This window comes from Chiloscyllium punctatum, chromosome 11, assembly GCF_047496795.1.
Source record: "Chiloscyllium punctatum isolate Juve2018m chromosome 11, sChiPun1.3, whole genome shotgun sequence".
NCBI classification, from domain to species: Eukaryota; Metazoa; Chordata; class Chondrichthyes; order Orectolobiformes; family Hemiscylliidae; genus Chiloscyllium; species Chiloscyllium punctatum.
Genome location: NC_092749.1, coordinates 50,436,064 through 50,459,615, shown reverse-complemented (window position 1 = coordinate 50,459,615; position 23,552 = coordinate 50,436,064). Strand labels below are relative to the sequence as shown.

General features: G+C 39.9%; 1 protein-coding gene across 1 annotated transcript in view; it reads right to left on the bottom strand.

Annotated features, from left to right (window-relative positions):
* ush2a (Usher syndrome 2A (autosomal recessive, mild)) overlaps window positions 1–23,552 on the bottom strand; it is a 929,735-nt gene that overhangs the window by 434,934 nt on the left and 471,249 nt on the right. The window contains 1 exon segment of the mRNA XM_072580162.1: window positions 3,349–3,419. Within this exon segment, the coding sequence (XP_072436263.1) occupies window positions 3,349–3,419 (71 nt within the window).

Genomic DNA, 23,552 nt, shown 5'->3' with positions numbered 1-23,552 from the left:
TTTTATTGCTGCAAGATCACTTGCCACATATCCTTAGCGATTGGAGTCATTTACTTGAATACTGTAGTTGAAATAGGGGACTGGGCCTCTCAGTTACCTTGCGTGTAATCTCTGGGTATTGGGCCTAATGGGATAATTATTTTTATCTGTAAAAGAAGTGAAAGGCCTCATATACAGTGGAAGCTAGTGTCTTTTAAAAAATAAATATTTAGCTTGGAATAATTCCCATGGAAATGGATAACTTTAAATAGAAAGAAAACCAATGGACAAAATATTTTTTTAAAATATTGTAATAAACCATTTAAAAGAAACATAATTTAAAAATCAATTAACAGGTAAAGGATATTTCAAATGAAAAGCAAGTTCCATTTTAGATAGTTGATACAGCAAAGACATGTTTGGCATAGTTACAAGCACTCTCATTACTTTCTGTGCAAATATGACGCCACATGCAATCTCACAGTTGGTCTAACTTAGCCTCTGTAACTGTACCATTCAATTGTTTCAGTTTTGAGTTGCATTCAACAGCAGCTGTATTCCACTTAGACATATTAAACACTTAAAAAGTACACGTCCATGAACCTTCTTCCACTTGGATCATGAGTTCAAATGCCACAAAATTTCCAGACACTCCCTTCTCTGATTCCTTTAAATGGTCTTCTACAGTGACCTGCTTTTCCTGCCTTCAGCTGTCTATTCTGTCTAACAGTATAGCTCAGTCTTGCTATATTCTCAAAGCCCTAATAGAACACCAGGATCTGTTATAAACTGACAAACAGAAAACTGATCCATTCATGGGGTGTTGGGTCCACCACTTTTCATCATTTAAATAAATGATTTGGATGTGAGCATAAGAGGTATAGTTAATAAGTTTGCAGATGACACCAAAATTGGAGGTATAGTGGACAGCGAAGAAGGTTACCTCAGATTACAACGGGATCTTGATCAGATGGGCCAGTGGGCTGAGAACTGGCAGATGGAGTTTACTTTAGATAAATGTGAGGTACTGATTTTTGAGAAAGCAAATCTTAGCAGGACTTATACATTTACTGGTAAGGTCCTAGGAAGTGTTGCTGAACAAAGAGACCTTTGAGTGCAGGTTCATAGCTCCATGAAAGTGGATTTGTAGGTAGATAGGATAGTGAAGGAGGCATTTGGTATGCTTTCCTTTATTGGTCAGAGTATTGAGTACTGGAGTTGGGAGGCATTTGGATGAGTATATGAATAGGAAAGGTTTGATGGGATATGGGCCTGGTGCTGGCAGGTAGGACTAGATTGGGTTGGGATCTGGTCAGCATGGACAAGTTGGACTGAAGGGTTTGTTTCTGTGCTGTACATCTCTATGACTATATGGAGAAGTTTACTTGTGTCTGCTCTCATCAATTCTAGTCACTGGACAGGTTGGAACCTCATCACTGCAAGAGTTTGCATCCATATGGCAATCTCAGGTCATATAGAACCTAATGATGTCAAAACCAGAAAGCAAATTATCCTTCTTCCACTTTGTTCTCAAAGTGAACATTATACAAAAATGCATTATTGGCTTTTCCCACGCACATATGTCATCTGAAGTAAAACATTTAGGAAGTGGTGTGTGTTATGTGTGTAATTTATATATGTGCATAACAATTCTTTTCGGGTTTAGATTTTGAATTGGTGGCAAATAGGTTTTGGTTTTTATCTTTGAAAGGGTTTAATGATTAAATTCCAAAGCTTTCTGGAACTGTGATTCTTTTTAAAGTAAAAATGAGAAATATTACCTGGAGTACAATGGGAATCTACATCAAGTAAACAGTGAGTTAGATTAGGCTTCCAATTGGAAGGTATTGGGATTTTTTTGGTTTGGGAGAGACCAATGATAGCCTGGGAAAACTGTAGATTTCAGTTCCTGGACATCCTAGTGGAAGTAAAACAGTTTCACTTGAGGAAAAGAGATAGTTTAGAGCTATTAAGAGAAACTTTATCTCAGTGTAAGGAGACAAACTAAGTTCCAAACCAGGAGTATTTGGTTGGAACCCTGAAGAGGTTATTTGAAAATAAGAATGTCTAAATTCAGTTGAGAGAATGCTCAAAATGCAACTCCTGTCTAGACTGGTACAGTGGTGATCTTGCTATTTGAATGTCTGGGCAGTAACTTTTAAGCAAGGTTGAATTGAATCTGAAAATCAATTCTGTGTGTAAAATAAACAGGAAATGCTAGAATTATACAACTCATAAGTTAGCATCTGAAAAGCATGCCAGCTTAAAATTTAAGGAAGACCTTTTAATTATTATTCTTTGCATCTTGATTAACAAAAGGATCTAAACCATTCCTCCAACTTCTTCTAGTTGAGGTTGATTAAATTGCTGTTCACTTTTACCATTTTGTTTTACATTTCTGAGATTGTAACAGGTTAAGTACTTTACAAAGGATGCTGCATTAGGCAGAGTTAGGCTGACTGGCAGCAACACAGAAGCAATCATTGAACAGTAAACTTACAACAAAATCACCATTGTTTTCCAGCCTTAATTAAACGGGACTGGAAAACTGCTGGATATAACAAGGACTGCGACAGCACTCTATGAATCCCTATTGTGTGGAAGCAGGCCATATCACTCATTGCATTCACAGTGATCCTTCAAACAGCACCCCTATCCTATAACCTTATATTTTCCAGGGTTAATCCACCTATCCTGCATTCTATAGGCAATTTAGCATGGCCAATCCATCCAATCCTCATGTCTTTGGACTGTGGGAGGGAACTGGAGCACCTGGAGAGAATATCAAAACTCCACACACACAGTCACCCAAGGCTGGCATCGAATCTGGATCTCTGGTGCTCTGAGGTAGCACTGCTAACCTCTGAGCTACCATTATTAAAAGTTTTTTTTTAAGTAATGAGCAGAATGGGAATGAGGGTACCATGAAGAAGGCAAGGAGTGATTGGTAGCAACTCAAAGTAAATGTGGACTTAAAGAAAATGACTTTCCACCTTTAATAAAGGCAACTAATAAATTACTGTATAATTTGGGAATGGGATTTATGGAGTATACATTTGTTTCAGTTCACCTGTATAAAAGTAAATCAGAATGCAAGATATATTGTGAAAGAATGCTCACATTTTGTTGTCACCAGTGTACAAAAATACACCAGTGATGAAGCTGTTCTTTGCACTGAATTTGCACATGAATGTAGAACTTTCTAGTGTTGATTAGCACATGTGCTTAGGTTTCTTTCTGTGGCTGTTATTTCCTGAAACAAATTGCCAGCAGTTATAGTTTCAGGGAGACTGCTCCATATCAGGCATGGCTGACCAGGAAACCCTGTTACTTTGACAATTAACCACAGGTTGATAGCTATGAATGTACCTTCCATAACTAACAAGTCCATGAGCTTCTGGTTCAGAAGCAGGAATGCTATCACAGCATCACAAGGCATCCTGCAAATAACAAAGTTATTACAGTAATTAAGTTATGCAAAGCCATTCTGTTCAACAATTCTTGTTGCTGTGTTTCTCACCTTGCTACAAGTTCAAAATGTGAAATTTTACACCAAACTACATGTTTTCCCACATTCTACTTGAGTTGGAGAAATGCTTGAAGTGGGCTGTTGCTGCAGTAGTAAAGGAATCATTTAGCCATCATCTCGTGGCAGCTAAATCCCAAGAGGGACCAGCTGCAGGCTACACATGCTGTGCAAAATCATGAGTAATCTCATCCTGCATCCTTTTGGCTACATGTGCTGATGTCAGCAGGGGTAGATTGAAGAGTATGCCTGTGCTGCTATTCTGAGAGACAGCACACATATCTGAGCACATTCCATTATTGGGCACTGACTCTACTAACCACTGAGCTTAAAAGGGATCAAGTCACTCGTGACTCTGAAGTGCTGGCAGAGCCAGAATGATTGGCTTTAATGAGTCTTCCCTTACATGGCAAGATGAAGAAAAGGAGATTAGTGAACAACATGAATGGTTCATGATATATTTAACTGCCAAATAATAAAAGATGTAGAAATGAGAAAATCAGAATCTTATGATGACCCCCTCCCATTATTATCTTCCCCAACCTCCATGACTCCAGAACAAGCATTCCCATGCTACGTTTTCACTGAAGTAAGGAAGGCTCAGTGGTTTATTGCCTGTTGCTAATCTTTCAGAGCTGTTATGTGTTATCTTCAAATGCTTTGGACACCTGCAATGTTTCCTGCTGGTCTGGCATTACTATTCAAGATCAGTTTAATGTAATAAGTTTTTGGTGGACGTGGTTCTCAGGGATGAAGTATCAGGTTCTGGCAGCAATTGTTCTGATCAGTATTAAGTATAGCAATAGATAAGCTAGCACTGACTTCATCCAAACTGTTTCATAGTGTAAATAGTAGACATGAACTGCTCATTCTTCGTCAAATAATTTTGTACTATTTCAGAAAACGGCAAGTTCCATTTTTGGGAGTGAGGGCAAGTTAACATTAAAAGAAACATTAATAGAATGAATTCTATTTCATCTGTGATTAGAGTCTAAGAAAAGATCAAGAATACAATCTCCACAATGTGGAAACAGGTCATTTGGCCCTACAAGTCCACGCCAAATTGTATCCCACCAGACTCACCCCTCTACCCTGTACCCCACATTTAACTGTCAAATATTAAAAGATGCAGAAACAAGAAAATCAGAATCCCATGATGATACCCTCACATTATTATCTTCCACAACCTCCATGACTCCAGAACAAGCATTCACAGGCTGCGTTTTCACTGAAGTAAGGAAGGCTCATCTTTGAACACTGGGCAATTTAGCATGGCCAATACACCTAACCTGCACATCTTTGGATTGTGGGGGGAAACTAGAGCACCCGGAGGAAATCCACACAGTCATCTGAGGTGGGGATCAAAACCAGGTCCCTGGTACTGTGAGGCAGCAGTGCTAACCACTGAGCCACCTGAGAAGAAGTACATGAGTATGAAAATAGAAAGTGTATGGGAAATTCAGCACACCTAGCAGCATCTATGGGCAGAAAAATAGAGTTAACATTTCAATAGAGTTAACATTTCTTGGACTTCACAAGATTGACAAAGCAACTTGCAGCCTCATAATATTAGTTTATAATGAATTCTGACTGCAGAAGGAAAGACAAAGTTCATAAGAATATTTGTCAAATGTTTGGGACTTCAATTGTGTTCATGAGCAATTATTTGTTGAAGGTCTCACCTATTCCAGAGGTGTATAATAACATCACGAAACAGGTTGATCAGGAAAAATAGGTTAAATAAAAACAATATATGGTAGGACAGATTACAACATCAAACAGAGTGCAATGCTGATTTGAGAGCAGCCCTGATATTTCTAAACTGTACATTCCAACAACACTCATTTTACTCAATGACATCGCTGAAGTACCTATCTTATGTAATGGTTTCCAATGTTGCCTGGTAGATATAATTAAGTATTGTTAAACAAAACACATTTTGTCAAAGCTTTACGTTTTGCGCTTATCAGGACAATTCACAAGAAAAATAACATAAAAGGAAAAGAAATATATACTGCATGAGAAAAGAGTGCTCATTGGTTGGCAAGTGGACTGTGATTGGTAAATGTATAACTATTGAGAATGCAGCAATTGATGATGACTGACAGTTAACTGCAAAACTTAGTTTAAATATTAAACCAGGCAGTTTGACTCCAATTGATCAAGGTTTAATCCTGGGAAATTCCGTGTAATTCAGTTTTCCCTTTAGTGCAAGGCAAAACAACTTCAATAAAGTATGCATTTCTTTTCAAGAATGTGTTGAAATTTTAACAGTCTCAGTTGGTAGTGTTTCTAACGGAGTACTCATGTGAATAAGACTGAGTATCATGTATTTTAAAAAATGATTAAAAAGTTGGAACAATTATCACAACCATGACATACATGAAATAATAACAAATAATAACATACATTATAATGAGCAATGTTGACTGAATCAATACTTAGTGAGGAATTATTGTACTAAGTAGCATTGAGAACTATTTGCAACTTAGGTGTTAGAGTGTATTGAAGCTTTAACTGAAAACAAAGACTGAATCCCTAAAGGGAATTGTGTGACTAGTGCTGTAGTGCATTTCTGTTCATCTAAAAGATCGTGCTGAAACAGTTACTTCCAGATAAATCTGGTAAGGCATTTTCTAGGATTTGCACATGAATGGGAGAATTAAGAGGGGACATATAGAGCAGGACATGCTTCTGGAAGAAGAATAATGATGAGGCAGAGAAAGATTCTCAGAAGGAGGTGACATTTGCCTAAGGATTTCAGGAAACAATTCTCTTAACTCAACTTTGACAAAGGCTGCTAATCTAAAAGATGTTTCTACTTCATAGAAGTGGTTGTGGCTGAAATCTTCTACCTACTGCTGCTACAAATGCAAAATCAAAGCAGGTCAAGAAACACATTGACTGTGAACATCAAGGAGACCATATATCTTAACCTTTATAGCTCAATCTATGCTGCTGTTGGAGATGTAACAAATATCTCAAACTGTGCTTTGCCCTTAAGACCACTCATTGAGGTTCCTAATAAATATGGAAGCAATTTAATATAATTACCATTGGCAGAGATAAGCAAGCAGTGTGAACAAAAGAGTTTGCATAGGCTTGAGCTCTTCCACAGTTAGGCTATTGCTGACCCCAAGTGATCTCTGTGAGCTAATAGGAATTCAATTCCCTCAATATGCAACTGGTGAGCAACACTGGTATCACAATATGCAGATAAATGCCTATTATCCTGGTAGCAGTCTTTACAGTTAACCGTTTGACAAACAGCCAAAATGTGGCAAGTATTACCTATTCTTGACTCAGGGCAAAAACAGCCACACATGCAGAGAACAGAACTGTAATTACAGGCCAATGCTACCACAAACTAACATTATAGATCACACTAGTGACATCCTCAGGCATTAGTTTTTTTGCTGCCTAGACTGCTCTGACGAAGCCCTGCAGTTTTTAGCTGAATGGGTATCAAGATCAATGGTAGCATGCTGCATAAATGTTCGAGGAGAAAGTGAGGACTGCAGATGCTGGAGATCAGAGCTGAAAATGTGTTGCTGGAAAAGCGCAGCAGGTCAGGCAGCATCCAAGGAACAGGAGAATCGACGTTTTGGGCATCAGCCCTTCTTCAGGAATGAGGAAAGTGTGTCCAGCAGGCTAAGATAAAAGGTAGGGAGGAGGGACTTGGGGGAGGGGCGTTGGGAATGCGATAGGTGGAGGGAGGTCAAGGTGAGGGTGATAGGCCGGAGTGGGGTGGGGCGGAGAGGTCAGGAAGAAGATTGCAGGTTAGGAAGGCAGTGCTTCAACTCCCCCTCCTACTCCACACGCAGGTCCTTGGACTCCTCCATCGCCAGACCATAGCAACACGACGGTTGGAGGAAGAGTGCCTCATCTTCCGCCTAGGAACCCTCCAACCACAAGGAATGAACTCAGATTTCTCCAATTTCCTCATTTCCCCTCCCCCCACCTTGTCTCAGTCAAATCCCTCGAACTCAGCACCGCCTTCCTAACCTGCAATCTTCTTCCTGACCTCTCCGCCTCCACCCCACTCCGGCCTATCACCCTCACCTTGACCTCCCTCCACCTATCGCATTTCCAACGCCCCTTCCCCAAGTCCCTCCTCCCTACCTTTTATCTTAGCCTGCTGGACACACTTTCCTCATTCCTGAAGAAGGGCTGATGCCCAAAACGTCGATTCTCCTGTTCCTTGGATGCTGCCTGACCTGCTGCGCTTTTCCAGCAACACATTTTCAGCTGCTGCATAACTGTGCCATTATGAGAGATGATTTGGAGATGCCAGTGTTGGACTGGAGTGTACAAAGTTAAAATTCACACAACACCAGATTATAGTCCAACAGGTTTAGTTGGAAGCACACTAGCATTCGGAGCGACGCTCCTTCATCAGATGTTGGACTATAACCTGGTGTTGTGTGATTTTTTACATTATGAGAGAACACTTCACATTACTGTGTATTGGGTAAGAGGCTGAGTACCAGAGCATGAGGAAAATGAGGATAAAGAGGATGAGGAAGGATAAAAGGGGGAACTATGGTAGATAGTGGAGAAGCATAAAGAGGGAGACTGTAACATAAACAGTCCCCTTTTGCCAAGTTTTACATAGCTCCTATTCACCAACAGTGCCTCTCTTCTCCTCATTCTTTCATCACTGGCCATTACATATCATACAATGGTCAGTTTCATAAATTCAAATCATTACATAAAGTAAACAAAAAAAATTCCCTTTGTGCATTTTCAGTGCCAGCCACCTTTCTGCTTTTACCGCTCCTGGTATTCACAGAAGGTGGATCCTGAGTAATGAGGATACCAGCTGCTGGCAAATGGGTATCAGTAGTTTGAGTAAGTGGAGAAAAGGAGAAAGTGAGGACTGCAGATGCTGGAGATCAGAGTCGAAAAGTGTGATGCTGGAAAAGCACAGCTGTTCAGGCAGCATCCCAGGACAAGGAGAATCAACATTTCAGACATAAGCCCTTCATCAAGAATGGAGCAAAATCTGGCAGATGGAATAGAATGAGGAAAATGTGAAGTCGATCAGATTGGTAGGAAGAATAAAAAGACAGAATATTAAATAAACAACAATATGGAATTCCAAGTTGCAGAGGCATTACAATGTTCCAGTGCATGCCTTACAAAAAGATACTATATTGGTATAGCATGTAATCAGGAAGGCTAAAGGGATGTTATCCTTTATTATGAGAGGAGTTAATCATCAAATTAAAGGTATAATACTTCTATTTGCAGGGCATGGGTGAGACCACATGTTGAATGTTATTTTGTTCTTGTGAATTAAGGGATACAATGGAGGGAATTATAGACTGGTTAGCCTGATATCAGTAGTACAGAAAATGTTGCAGTCCATTATAAAAGATTGAATTGCACTCCAGCAGAATCTACAGGCAAATGCCCTGGCATATCCCCTAGTCAGCCAATACCATCAAGCCAGGGGATCAACCCTGGTTTAAGGGAGAGTGCAGGACGCATATCAGGATCAGCACCATGCATCCCGAAAAATAAGGTATCAACCTGGTGGAAGCCACTAATCAGGTCTACTTGCATGCCAAGCAGCATAAAAAGCAAGTGATAGGTGGAGAGAAGCAACCCCAAAAGGATCAGAGCTAAGATCTGCAGCCCTGGCACATCCAATCATGAATGGTGATGGACAATTAAACAACTCACTGGAGGAGGAGGAGGAGGTTCCACAAGTATCTCCACCCTCAATGATGGAAGAGTCCAATATATCTGTGCAAAAGATATGGCTGAAGCATTCACAGCACTCCTCAGCCAGAAGTGCTGGAAGATTGATCCATCACAGCCTTCTCCAGTGGCCCACAGCATCATAGATGCCAGCCTTCAGTAAATTTGATTCACTCCACATGATATCAAGAAATGGTTGGACACACTAGGTAGTGGGAAGGCTGCAGGCCCTGACAACACACCTGCAAAAGTAGGGAAGATTGCTGCTCCAGAACAGGCCAATCTTCTAACCAAACTCTTTAGTACACTTGCAACACTGGCATCTACCAACAATGAGGAAAATTGCCCAAGTATGAAGAAAAAACAGGATAAATCTAACCTGGCCAATTACCACCCCATCAGTCTTCTCTCAATCATCAGTAACAGTGCTATTGAGTATCACCTGCTCAGTGATGCCCAGTTTGGGTTCAGCCAGGGCCACTCAGCTCCTGACCACATCACAGCCTCGTTCAAACATGGACAAAAGAGATGAATTCCAGAGGTGAGGTGAAAGTGACATCCCTTGACATCAAGACCACATTCAACCAAGTATGGGTTCAATGAGCCCTAGAAAAAGTGAAACTGATGGTATGTGGAAGCAAAATCTATGTTGGCTGGAGTCATAACTGGCACAAAGGAAAATGGTTGTTAGAGATCAATCATCTCAGTTCCAGAACATGTCTGTAGGAATTCCTTAGGGTAGTTTTCTATGCCCAACCTGCTTTATCAACAACCTTCTGTCCATCATAAGGTCAGAAGTGGGGAAGATTGCACAATGTTCAGCATCATTCATGACACCTCAGATACTGAAGCAGTCTGTGTTCAAATGTAACAAGTTCTGGACAATATCCAGGCTTGTGCTGACAAGTGGTAAGTAATGTTCATGCCACACAAATGCCAGGCAATGACCATCACCAATATGAGAGGATTTAACTACTGTCCCTTGACATTCAGTGGTGTTAGCATCACCGAGTCCCCCCACTATCAATATTCTTGGGATTTCCATTGACCTGAAACTCAGCTGTACTCACCACATAAATACAATGGCTACAAGAGCATGTCAGAAGCCAGGAATACTGTAAAGAATAACTCACCATCTGAATCTCCAAAGTACATCCAACACCTACAGGACACAAGTGTGATGGAATACTATTCATTTGTCTGATTGGTATAGCTCCATCAACATTCAAGAAGCTTGACACCATTCAGGGCAAAGTAGCCCAAACATCTACTCCCCCCACCACCAATGGTCAGTCACATCAGTGTGTACTATCTACAAGATGCATTGCAGAAGCTCACTAAAGATCCTTAGACAGCACCTTCCAAACTCACAACCACTTCCATTTAGAAGAACAAGGCAGCAAATACTTGGGAACACCACCGCCTGCAGGTTCCCCTGCAAGCCACTCGCCATTCTGACTTGGAAAGATATTGCCATTCCTTCGCTGTCACTGGGTTGAAATCCTGGAAGTCTCTTCCTAAGTTCATTATGGATCAATCCACAGCACATGGACTGTGGTGGTTCATGAAGGCAGCACAATACTACCTTTTCAAGGACAGCTGGAACAGGCAATAAATGCTTGCCAGCCAGTGACACCTACATCCGACAAATGAATTAAAAGTATATAAACATCACATATTACCTAGTTCCATTTAGTGTCAGACATCCCTGCAAGATCTGACTAGATGATAACATTCAGTTTTTGTTCATTATTGAAATGTTTTAATATATTTGATAGATAAAAACAAACTAATAAATACATTACAACATATGGTACAGAATGGCAACATATATTCCTACTTCTTTTAGATCACTTTAAAGTTTCAAATGACTTTTTCCATGTTTTTAACAGTTTCTTGGAGCTTGTTACTCTCTTCATAAAATAATCAGATAACTAACTGTGTTTATCCACCCATTTCAATTTTGAGATTTCTCCATTATCCAACATCTGTCTAAAAACTGTAAGATGAGTCTTCAGTTGTACTGCACTCAAGCGTTATGCCAAACACATGTCATTTCACAATGATGTATCATGTAGCACTCAATGGATATTGTTACCAAATTCCTTTTTAGAATTTTTTCCAGTAGTTTTGCTAGGAAAAATCTTATGTCTAATGTATCAACAGGAGAATAACTTTCCACCACTGAGATATTTCTTATTACTCTTCTGATGTTTTTAACTTCTCAAGCTAACGGGGCAGCATTTCTGTTCTTCCCCAAAAGAAAAATCATAAATCTTCCTGGACATGCAAGCACATCACAGGGATTTGCACAGGAAAAAATAAGTTTCACGTTCCTGGCATGTCCCAGTGAAGAAAATTTCAAAGCGCAATACTGTTTTTCAATGTTTTGTTTACCTGAATAATACCTTCCATCTTGGGACTTTTTGAGTCAGACTCAATTGTAAGACCTCAAAACTTACATTTGACCTTGTTTGTGTGCCCTGTCTATTTTGTTGTTCAATCAGAATTTACAGTTCCTCAATTTAGTTTTGGAATCCACTGCAACTTTTTACGAGGCCTTACTTTTATTAATTGTAATATGGTTAACATTTTCTAAATAAATTTGCTGATGCAGCACAATACTCAATTCATTCTGCTTGATTCCCAAACCAATTTATTTAAAGTCCATGAAACCTGACTTTCAATTCTGATTTTTTTCTTTTAGCCTATTTATGATATTTTTTGAAGTTCACTGTTCCCACCCCACAAAAAAACAATTCATGAACATGCATTAAAAAGATAACTTTTGCAAGGCAAAGTAGCATTTCCCTTTTGAGTTGATCTCTCTGCAGATATGTAATTCTAGTATTAATTGATCCACATCCAAGTTTTGTTGCTAACAAAGCCAAGTAAACTTTCAAAATTGATTTTCCTGCCTTAAGTAAATCTACTCTTATATCTTGTTCCCCCAGTTTTTCTCCAAAACCACACACCATTAGTCTTGCTTTAACTTTATAAGTCCTGTTAGGGGAAACCTTTTACCGTTTACGTCCATTTGTACAATTAGCATGGCTGTCCCCTATTTTGCAACAATGTACACCCCAAATTCTCCAGCTTTGTAATTCTTGTTGTTCAACAGCTTTTATTAAACTTGTCATCTAACTTGCTCATAGCCGCTAAGATTTTCTGATAGTATGGGCCTTTGCCCCAGTGATATCCCTTGTCTGATCTATATTTCTTGACTTTGTTAAACTATGCCCTTTATCTCACCTTATACTTTTATCGGGAGTATTACTCTTTGATCTTCCCTTCTTCTTTGTAGGATCCTTTTCAATGGTGTGTGATCTCCTTGTTCACTCATAGAGCCATTTTTGATCCTACACTGGATTTTCTTCACTTCCACTTTATAATTCATGTTCCCAATCCATGGCCTTAACCTTATACCCCTCATCCTGTACATTCAACCAGTTGTGACATTTTCCAGTGGCCTTATCTGTTCCACTTATAATAGCTGCATTTCTCCATTGACTAAACCCTTTGTTTGCCATTTGGGACTAATGGCTTCATTTTGATCATGAGAAAAGATCAGTCCTTTGTCCAACAAATTGTCAATTGTAACATTCTGAACCAATCTGATTGTTGTGCAACATACAGTCATGAAAGATATCTAGTGCTTTTTTTACTTTATATAACTCCTTTAGAATGTGCAAATTTGTAATCCAAATCCATAAACCTTGAAGACGTACCTGAATGGTTTGTACAATTATCATTTTTCTGAGTTAGGCAATATATTTTTTTTTCCCGGGCCTCTTCTCTCTTTGTGCACCTCTATTTTGTAATAAACTATGTCTCCCTGTTTTAAACGCATTTCCCAGTACTTTACATTATACCTCAAGTCGAGCCAAATACTTTCTTGAGCATTTAGCTTTGTTCCTTCATTCGGTGTACTTAAAAACTCCAAAAATGGAGAGCTAGCTATAGTCTCTGCCAAGCTAGGGATTGATCACTGATTACCAGTGGAACTTTAGGATTTCTACCACAGGTTAACAGATATGGACTACATCCTCTCAACACCTGCAGTGAATTCTTACCATGGACTGCCCATACTACTGCAAATGATAACTTACAGTTGGCTAATCTGTCAAAATCTTCTGAAACATTTTGTCTATTTCTGTACAGGTCCTTCATTTCACATACCTTGTTGCTAAAAGTGCTTTTTGCTGCTGTATTCATAACTATGATGTTCAAATTTACACGCATATCTGTAACTTTATCACCAACAAACTTCCCCCATTGTTAGTGACACGTTCTTCTTTTCTATTAGTTTGGCCGTAACTATATTCTTATCTTTAACATGATTTATTTTGAAAGACTAAATCTGGTTGCTAAATCAATAAAACATAAAGTGAAAATGTTTTTCTTCTTTATCACAATCCATTAAATGCAGAGCTACTAACGTTTTGAAATCACTCATCAAGGGCAGGATTCTGTAGGTTCTGACGATGTTCTTCAGTATTTCTTAGAAATCTCACATTTATCACTTCTTCTTTGAGAAACTTTTCATTTTCCTCATCACTTTTTCTGCACCCTTTACTCATTTTAAAAATCTTTTGGAGATGGATGCCTATATAGGTTTAGAACAATTACATTTCATGTTCTAAATTTCTTCCCCCATGTCAAAAATACTTCTTTGATTTCTTTTGTGGAGAGATCATATTCCACTAAAGGTATACAATAGGGTCCTGATTATGTATTAGATTAGATTAGATTAATTACAGTGTGGAAACAGGCCCTTCGGCCCAACAAGTCCACACCGCCCCGCCGAAGCGCAACCCACCCATACCCCTACATTTACCCCTTCCTAACACTACGGGCAATTTAGCATGGCCAATTCACCTGACCTGCACATCTTTGGACTGTGGGAGGAAACCGGAGCACCCGGAGGAAATCCACACAGACACGGGGAGAACGTGCAAACTCCACACAGTTAGTCGCCTGAGGCGGGAATTGAACCCGGATTTCTGGCGCTGTGAGGCAGCAGTGCTAACCACTGTGCCACCATGCCGCCCACGTAAATGGATATTTTACAACTTTTTCAAATACAATAGGTTTGTTTTCTTTTACATATTTTGTTTCACTTGATGGCTTACTTAATAACATGATATTTCATTGGATACCTATAGGTGTGATCCACTGTTTAATACTGCACAATTGAAAATTCTTCCACCAACACATTAATCACCTTCCTGTGACCAATATAGTGCCCTCTCTTTGATCTGTACTTCCATGTTCTTCCTCCGAATTTGTTGTCTCATGGTTAATTTTGAATACTCTAGTATACCATTTAGAACAGTTCCCACATAATTTTCAATCACACCAAAGATTTCAAATGATCGGAGCCTGGGTGTTTCTGGGGTTCAGTCTTTTATTGTGAGTCACAAATTTTCTTTACTTCTCAAAATTGTCATAAGCATTTCTAATGTCATGTACAATCTCTAACCAGATGGTCTCATCAGCCCATTACAAAGTGTTCTCCATTTTCTATCGAATGACTAATTGACCTATTTGCACCAAGAATCTTGTTAGTTAAGGCATTCTTCCCAAAGAGGTTCTTTGGTACTTCTAGTAGTTTATCAAGCAGTGTATCTCCATTACAAAATTAACTTTAGACAAAACTAGGAGGCTGTCTAAACTCAATACTTTGACACAGTTCAATATGTTAGACGCCAACACAGATTGGGGAATTTCCAACTAAACCTTTTGCAGGATTACATACAACCTACTGAAGTCTATTATGTCTTCTTTTTTGACACCATCTTCAGGCTTTCTAAATTTCTCATAATCTGATCACACCTCAAAAGTATTTATTAGTCATTGTTTGATAAATTTTATCCATGAAATTTAATAATTTGTCCAAACATTTTCAGTGTCCAGATCATCAGGTCACAATTCTGAAATTAAACTTGGTAAGTATCCTGCTTTAGTGTGGTAGTAAAACTTTCACGGTCATTCCTTATTTCTTCTACATATTCTTCCACATGTCATAAGGTTCACAGTCCCCAAACAGGATTCAGTTAGCATACCCTGACACTTCATACTTAGATTCATGCATTTTTTAAAATGTTTTCTCCAAATCACTCTTTGTTTAGAATAAAGCTTTGCTTTCAATCTTTGGTTTTTAAATAGTTAACTACCCTCTAACTTTTCTAGTTAGAGTTTTATTCCAGCTCACACATCTCAAAACCTCAGCAGCACTGATACTTGTTCATCAAATATACATCTGCTTAAGCTCTCAGCCAATTCTTCCTTTATTAACATATTCCCTACTTCCATTTGATCAGGCATTCCCGCTAGACCCTACTAAATGTTAAAATCTTCGATTTATGCATTTGTAAGTTTTACAACTCCTATCTCTGTATAACTAACTTTGCTATTACCCATCTCTTATGTATTTTCACATAATAAGATAAAGGTATCTTCAAAAAGAAAGGGGGATATTGTATTGTCACCTTTGGAGTAACGTGTAAAGACCATTAGTATGAAACACAGTGTACAGTGGCCATTTTTAACTTATAATTACAAAATGTATTTTTAAAAAAGGGCTGTTAGAGCCAACCATGGCTGTGAATGCAAATAAAGTGGTTGGCTGGGTGGAGAGCGAAAGAGAGAAAATGAATGATGGAATATAACACTTGAAAGGGTCAAAGAAAATTCAGACAGACTGGACTATGATCTGTTGTGACTACAAAGATAATAAGAGATGAATGATCCCTGCTCAACAGCAGTCTACCCCTCCTGCAGACTATGTCAAAAACTGTTTTTCCCTTTAAAGAATATACCAGGACAAGGGGTAAAAAGCTCATTTGAACTCGACTAGACTGTACAAATAGGACTGAGCACTTGAATGTATGCACCAGCCTGGCTTTGACCAATAGCATGCTGTGAAGGTGGCCACAGTTGAAGAACTATTCCTATTCAACCTTGTGTTGCAGATAAAGCAAGACTCTTTCTCACTTTGAGTTCTACATTAGTTTAGATTACTTACAGTGTGGAAACAGGCCCTTCAGCCCAACAAGTCCACACCTCCCTGCTGAAGCGCAACCCACCCATACCCCTAAATTTACCCCTTACCTAACACTACAGGCAATTTAGCATGGCCAATTCACCAGACCTGCACATCTTTGAACTGTGGGAGGAAACCAGAGCACCCAGAGGAAACCCACGCAGACACAGGGAGAATGTGCAAACTCCACACAGTTAGTCGCCTGAGGCGGGAATTGAACCCAGGTCTCTGGCGCTGTGAGGTAGCAGTGCTAACCACTGTGCCACCGTGCTGCCCACAAATGCATTATGCATTAGTTACATTAGTTTAGCAACAAATAAATTCACCAGAAATCTTCGACTAAATGGAATTTAAATACCTTATTCATATTACAGTTAGATAACACAAGAATATTATTACACTCAAGACTTAGAAATGCTTATCAAAAAAACTCCCACCACTACTTGCAGCCTAAATGTATTCCCCTCAAGAGGGGCAGGCAGATGTTTGTGGGGAATTCTGATTTAATGGAATTCAATGATAATCCCACAGATGGGAGCTTTATACCATTTGCAGTTTAAAAAGAATCAGAGCCTCAACCAATTTGCAAAACTAAGGATTATGAAACAGACTGATCAATAAGTAATATCAATCTTACTTATTGTACTGTACCAGCCACAACATTTGACTATCCACTCTCTGCAAACAATTCAGAAACTGATCTGAATATTTTTAAAAAATCCTTCTGGACTCACCTGTTACTTCTAAACTGTGTACGTGTGTTATGTTAGCATTTTATTTTGTGTGTAGTAATTGATAACTCATTCTTTTTGTCAATTCAAGAAATCCTGGTGAAAATGGCTCCTTTTAAAACTTAAGTGCATTTGGGTAAGGGAGAATGGTATACCAAAGGGAAAGGATCTTTTTAAAATTAATTGTGTTGCAGCCATCTGAAGGAATGGGTAAATAAGGAAGGGGATCCAGATCATGGTCCCCTTTGAGAGCTGAACAGCTTTTCCTTTCAAGCCATTAAGATTAGGGGAACCTGACATCTGGTTATATGTCCCTTTAGGAGTGCACCATGCAAATTAGCCAAGTACCCAGATGTTAACAGATGACCACAGGCAACTGGATCTTTGCACAACAGTACACAAGATATAAGTTATGTCTGAAGATTATCCTGTGTTGTATATATCAGGGTTAGATGAGATTTGAACATACAGAAGATCCAAAGATCATGAAGCATAGTTTCTTATCCATTGGCATCAGGTCATTATCAACAGGAAATAGAATTAATGATAAACAAAGAATTATTTACAATATGTCTGTGGGCTACTGCAGGCTGAGGGATCTTTTGTTTATCTGTTCTCCTTTTCCCTCAAATCTCCTTTCACCAAACACACTATTTCTTTCCAGGAGAATTCCATTTGACTGCTCCTCCGGGTCTCCCTCATCATTGCCACCTGTTGGCTGAGGTCCTGGTGAGCTGCTCAGACCCCTTGCTCACTGCCCCCTAACACCATCACCACCTGTTCATTGAGGTTTTGTAAAGTTAGTTTAGTGACAAATAAACCCACCAGAGATCTTCAACGAAATGGAACTTAAATACTTTATTCATACTATAGTTAGATAACACAAGAATATTATTACTCTCAAGACTTAGAAATGCTTATCAGAAAACTCCTGCCACTACTTGCAGCCTAAATGTATTCCCCTCAAGAGGGGCAGGCAGATGTTTGTGGGGAATTCTGATTTAATGGAATTCAATGATAATCCCATGGATGGGAGCTTTATACCATTGGCTCCTTAGCCAAGCAGATAAATCAAACATGAGTCTACTTTTCTTCTCATACTAAGCAGGATTATAAATGCAACTAAACAATCATCAGGAAGGTAAAAATAACCTTTCTTATGATGGTCTTAAATAAAGCTTTAATAATGCTGTCCAGATATGATAGCGAGCCCTTTGTCAGTCAGTGCAAACAATGAATTGTAGAATTGTTACGCCACAGAAGGAGGCCATTAAGCTATGTAATAGAACTAGTTCTATTACATAGTGCCAAACCCCTTATCCCTGCACACCTTTCCTATCCAAATAAGCCTCCAATCACATCTTGAATGCCTCAGTTGAACCTGCCTCCACCAGATTTCCTAACTATTCACTCTATGAAACGAGATTTTCTCTCATCACATTTGCTTTGTTTGCACATCAATTTAAATGTATGTCCTCTTGTTCTTTCTCCATTTACAAATAGGAACAACTTTTTGCTATCTACTCTATCCAACCCACTCATGATTTTGAGGTGCCAAAATCTAGGACAGGATATACAGCGCTGGTTTCACATAGAAATCATTTAAAACAGTATGCAGCACAAGTTTAACATGCTGTCAGCACTACAAAGAATGGCATACGTTAATTCTTTATCCAGTTTCTCATTTTTGAAAACTAGACAATATAATCCCCTTTAATGTCCTCAGTGGAATTTGCATGTTAATGTTGTTCCACAACACTAGGATTTATTCCACATCCACGTATTGATGGTGTGATCAGTTGCATTATTCAAGCATCAAGCAGTAATTTAAAATACCAGCATTTGAAATCTGTATGTTACATCATCATATTCTCACAGATGGTGTTGGTAGTTTCAGTCTATGTCTTTGTCCTCAAAGTTCAACATCTCTGCTATTGGTATTTGCAGAAGAACTATGCACATCACGAATGTGCAGATGGGTGAGGAGTCAACAGTTTCTTATAATCATAGATCCAAGGAAGTTCTGGCCATAGAGGTTTTAGAGGAAGTAGCTGAAGGCCTTATTCTGTCTCATGGCTCGTCTTCTTTGTTGTTCATTTATTGTTTCCATTTCATCAAATACAGAAAAATAAGACAACAGCACCTTTCAAAACCTCACAAACAATGAAATACTTTTAAAGCTGCTGTTATGCCCATAAAAACTCTCATGAAAATTTGTAAAAGATTTTGTCTTTTTTCAGGTATCGCCCATGCATCTTACAGAGATGACATCAGCCATGGCTGCATTGCACAGCCCTGGTATCTCAACTGTCCTTGTGGTTTCTGTGACTCTTCAAGTAATATTGATACTTTTAAATGCCACAGGGAGAAGCAATCACCGATATGCCCAAGATAGCAATATATACATTTGTTCCCATGGCTGCAGATCAGCAACACCTTCATAGAGTGGCTACCCAGTATTCAAAAAATCAACGGCAGAACAGTAACAGATTTATGATAAACCATGCACAGTGTGGAAGGCCCTGTGGCCAAAATGAAAGCATTAGCAAACCTTCCTCTTATTCTCTATGTACAAATGTTTTGGACATATCGGTGAGGGAAACATGGCTTTGTAAAGGTGGATAATAAATTATCTTAAGGTGCCAAGAATCTCTTTATCTGTTCTTCCTTGTCTTTGAGGACCTACAAGTAGAGCAGCACTTCAATGCCCTTTGTCTCTCTCGAATCTGGTACTAACATTAACTCTTGAAAGACATGATCTGCCAAGAAGGTAGTAGTACTTTAAAAGTGCTTTGTCCTTGTAACAACAGGTATGGCATAGAATTGATGACTTGCAAATGGGAACATCAAAAACAGAGACAGGCATTGAAACGATAACGCTGGGATTGTTGTCACAGAATTCCCGAGCACTATTTAGGCTTTCACTGATCACAACATTTAAGTAGACACATCAGGGACCCATATCAACTCTGATGTCCCAGGATGCTAGAAAATGGCACCTGACTATTGAAATCAATGACAGCTGAGAGAAAACAGTTCATTTTGATCCCCATGCAATTCTCTTCACAAAGTCCGTGTTATGTGCTGAGATTACATGGATTCAAAACATTTCCAGGATTTGGCCTCCACCAAGTGGACTTTGTATTCACTGTGATATACTATCTATTATATAATTACTAATCTCTTTTGAATTATGATCATGTGAATTCCCAACAAAAATGGCTAAGCCTGAGTGGCTAAAAGGTTTTGAAGGGATTTCTGCCAAAGGATCTAATGAGTTTTCTCGCTATCTTACTAAACTCATTGCATTAAGTATCTAGCTCATCCCAATAACATCTGTCATGTCCAGTTCCAGGCACTATTCCCAGAACAGCTTGCCAATCACCCCCTTGCACTATTTTAAGAGGCCAATATGCATCTGGATGAGTGCTGGCATTCTGAAGTTTCTCTGCCTGGCCCCAGACAGATTCTGAACATGTTGGAGAAAGTGAAGTTAGCACTACCATTCATCAACAGGTACCTGGAGGTTCAGGTCAATGGGATGGTGCAGAGTCAGGCTCTCCTTGTCCCAGAGGAGGCCATGCCAACTGACCCTGGAAGTCTGGTCCTAGGTTGCCACCTGGGTCAGTGTTGTCACAATAATCCAGACGAATGGCCAGCCTTTTTGGAAGAAGGTCAAAGATGTTTTTACACTGCACCAGGGTTAGTGCTACACTCTGCTCTCCACCACCTCACATTCACTCTATCTCTGTTAACACACCCAGTTCCCAGCAAGGCTCATTCTCTACTTCTCTTACTGTTGTCTGCAACATCTTACTTCACTAGCTCTCAACTCCTCCACCTCCCACCCTACTAACCCTGTATGGCTACCGTGCTGGCCCCTCGCTACCTCAGAAGTCCTCATAACCTCTCTACCAGTTTCTCAGGACTAATAGCTGTGCCACCCATTTACATTTCAGACAATCCTTCCCTCTCTCCTATTCCAGGAGTAGAAAGCCCACAACAGAGCAGAGTGAGCTCGGATGAGGAAACCTGACATCATCCAAAAAGAGGGGAAAATATTGGCACTCAGAGGAGACCTCTCCTAAGGGAATGCCAAGACATCCACATCCAGCCAACTGAGTAAGTATTTTATTCTACTGCAACTCTCACATGAACCCAGCTGTCAGTGTTACTCATTGCACACCACTTCTAACCAATGGCTGCAGCACCTTTAGATTAGATTAGATTACTTACAGTGTGGAAACAAGTCCACACCGCCCCGCCGAAGCGCAACCCACCCATATCCCTACATTTACCCCTTACCTAACACTATGGGCAATTTAGCATGGCCAATTCACTTGACCTGCACATCTTTGGACTGTGGGAGGAAACCGGAGCACCCGGAGGAAACCCACGCAGACACGGGGAGAACGTGCAAACTCCACACAGTTAGTCGCCTGAGGCGGGAATTGAACCCGGATCTCTGGTGCTGTGAGGCAACAGTGCTAACCACTGTGCCACCGTGCCACCCACCTTCTTTCCCATGTGTCAGTAAGATATCCATGACTTTGCTGGAGAAACATACTGCACCGCTAGAATCGTCAACCTCTTAAAAAGGGAGTTTTGAAGCAAATATCAGCAAAGCTACTTACTTCACCCTTACCAGCAGATACTGACACCTGGGTGAGAATGTTTAAAATGCACAGGAGCACTATTTGATGACCACTTCACTATGACAGCGGGGGGTGGGGTCAAGACAGAAATACCCAGACAGCTGGCCACTTGGAAGAGAAAGCAGGCACCTTCTCAGGCCAGGCAGGAGAAGACCCTGTGGTGATTGTAATGGGGGAATTTGTCTAAATGTATAGGGAGGAACTGATGCAGCAGACCGGTCAGGTTGCCCAGAAATTGCATCAGCGCTGTGCTTTCGGTGACAATCTGGCTGTCTTGATATGCAGATTAGCAGCTGCCATGGAGACTGTGGCCTACACTCTTGAGCAACCCAACCAGACATCTGACTGGTGGTTGTACATTTCATCAACTCTGTTAGCCCTAGCCTTCAGAGTGGCTGCTAATGGATCCACAGGACTGACTGTGACCCACTCCTCAGAATGTCTTGACAAAGATCTCCTCACCTGACTGGGGTCCATCCCTTGGACTGGTATTGGAGTTTAATCTTGACTTATTGTGCTGGGATCCCCTGACTGATAGATGCCCTCATGGATTCCTTGAGGACTACTCTCATGAGAGGTTGTGACATGGCTGTTTGCTTGCTGCACATGGAATGTGTTTGCCACGTGGTGCAAATGTGAGATTGTCAGAGCACACTGCCCTACAAGAAGATGCATTCCCAATTGACTGAGGACTGTTGACCAGCAAGTTGCCTGTTTGTGTGTGATTGCACTGATTGGTGTGTTACTATAAGGCATTACAAGGCATGGATGCTGTGAGCCTAGAGATAAGTGCTAAGTGAATGATACTGCCAGCATATCAGAGAGGTGCCATGATGAATGTAAGGGGTTGGCAGATGTCAGATGCCAATGTTCATGGATGAGGGGTGCATGCAGCTGGTAACTGGGCCTCATGCCCTGAAGTGTAATTTTGTCAAAGTAACATGGGGTTCCCCAGAGGAAAGAGTGAGCTCAATCCGCCAGGTATCAACGTCTAGAATTCACCACCTGAGTTGGTGGCGGCAGTAAAGACCCTAAACTCTTTTTAAAAAGGTACTTTGATCAGCACCTGAAGTGCGGTGAGCTTCAGGGCCATGTGCATGAAGATGGGATTTTAAATAGCATCTGGGTGTTTTCAGGTCAACGTGGACAAAATGGACTGAATGGCCCCCTTCTGTGTTGTAGCAGTTCCATGATTCAATATTTCTATCAGCTCTGGTTTCCATACTGAGTTTTTTTTTTGCCACTTCTAGCTAACTTGTTTGGTGTGTTTTTGAGTTAGAAAACTCAATATTAATAAGACAAGTTGGCCTATCAATCATGCATTTAACAAACACTACTTCTCTTTAATTGGTAATCTGATGCTTCCTTTTGAGAAACTCACCATCTGCCAAAGCACAAAGAATTGGAATAAGATGCTCCCAATGTTAAGACGGGCTTCAATGGATTTCTTGTTCAATTCTGCCACAAATCTCTCCATAGCCCACATCAGTCAGATCCCAGTAATGTTCCACCTCAGGAGTCTGCCAAAATAGTCGAGCATTTCTTTTTTTATTTTGTATGTTCACAAGCTGTGAGGAACCAAATTAAAGAAGTCTGTCTTGCTAGTTACATTTTGCTTTTAATGCAGCTGGAGCATGAGGCAATTCAAGGTGCACTATTAAATACTGTACTTATCAATTTTTCTATAGGCTTTCCAGTATCCCTATGCTTTTGACACCAAAGACAATATAAGTAACTCAGCAAACCATAATGAAGCAAATCATAGTGAAGCTAGTGAAGTACCCATCAAGGAAGAAGGCATTTTCTGAACCCAAGTAAACCACAGCTTAGTAGGTTAAATGTTTAAAAACCGCTAAGATGTTACTTGGTTTTCACTTGGATACAAAAAGGAATTATTTTCAAAAGACTGA